At 61.8% G+C, this 536-nt stretch overlaps 2 protein-coding genes across 3 annotated transcripts in view; one reads left to right on the top strand and one right to left on the bottom strand.

The window, feature by feature from the left end:
• Positions 1-536, bottom strand: part of LOC113207507 (gastrula zinc finger protein XlCGF8.2DB-like) — an 80432-nt gene that overhangs the window by 9267 nt on the left and 70629 nt on the right. The window lies entirely within an intron of this gene.
• The window catches only part of LOC113207513 (runt-related transcription factor 3-like), a 22575-nt gene that overhangs the window by 11612 nt on the left and 10427 nt on the right, over positions 1-536 (top strand). For both annotated transcript variants that reach the window (XM_026424118.2, XM_026424117.2), the window contains exon 4: positions 9-122. In XM_026424118.2, the coding sequence (XP_026279903.1) occupies positions 9-122 (114 nt within the window). The remainder of the gene's footprint in view (positions 1-8; positions 123-536) is intronic.

The raw sequence follows: 536 nt of genomic DNA, 5'->3' as shown, positions 1-536 counted from the left end.
TGTTCTAGGGAAGAGCTTTACGCTGACCATCACCGTGTCGACGTCGCCACCGCAGGTCACGACCTACAACAAGGCCATCAAGGTGACGGTGGACGGGCCGCGGGAGCCGCGCTCCAAGACAAGTGAGTAGCAGAAGTACACCGTCCAGCGCGCGCGGCCAAGGCCTCTGGCCAAGGCGGCCATGCCGAGCGCAGGCGAGAAGCGATCGTAAACAAACAAATGAATATCGTTTGGGCGCCACTCGGGTTACAAAGGCAGAGCGCCAGCAGCCCGCGGCCATCTTGCAGAGGGGCGCCCCCTGCTCCCCCCCTTCCCACTCTCCATATGTCTTCCTTCATCTCACTCACCCCTTTTCCCTCTCTCGCTGCGCCGGTCTCTTTCTCTTCCAAGTCACGGACTTTTCAGTGGCTGAGGGTCTTAGTCGACGTCGTGGGGCTTGGCTGGGGCTGGGCGCGGCGGGACGCGGGGGCGTTGGGAGGGGAGGGCAAAAGTGAGGTTATGTGCTGCTCTCAGAAGTTGTAAAGCAGCGGCCAGAC

Source organism: Frankliniella occidentalis, unplaced genomic scaffold (assembly GCF_000697945.3).
Source record: "Frankliniella occidentalis isolate FOCC.00 unplaced genomic scaffold, Focc_3.1 Scaffold28, whole genome shotgun sequence".
Classification (NCBI taxonomy): Eukaryota; Metazoa; Arthropoda; class Insecta; order Thysanoptera; family Thripidae; genus Frankliniella; species Frankliniella occidentalis.
This window is presented reverse-complemented; position numbering and strand designations above follow the sequence as displayed.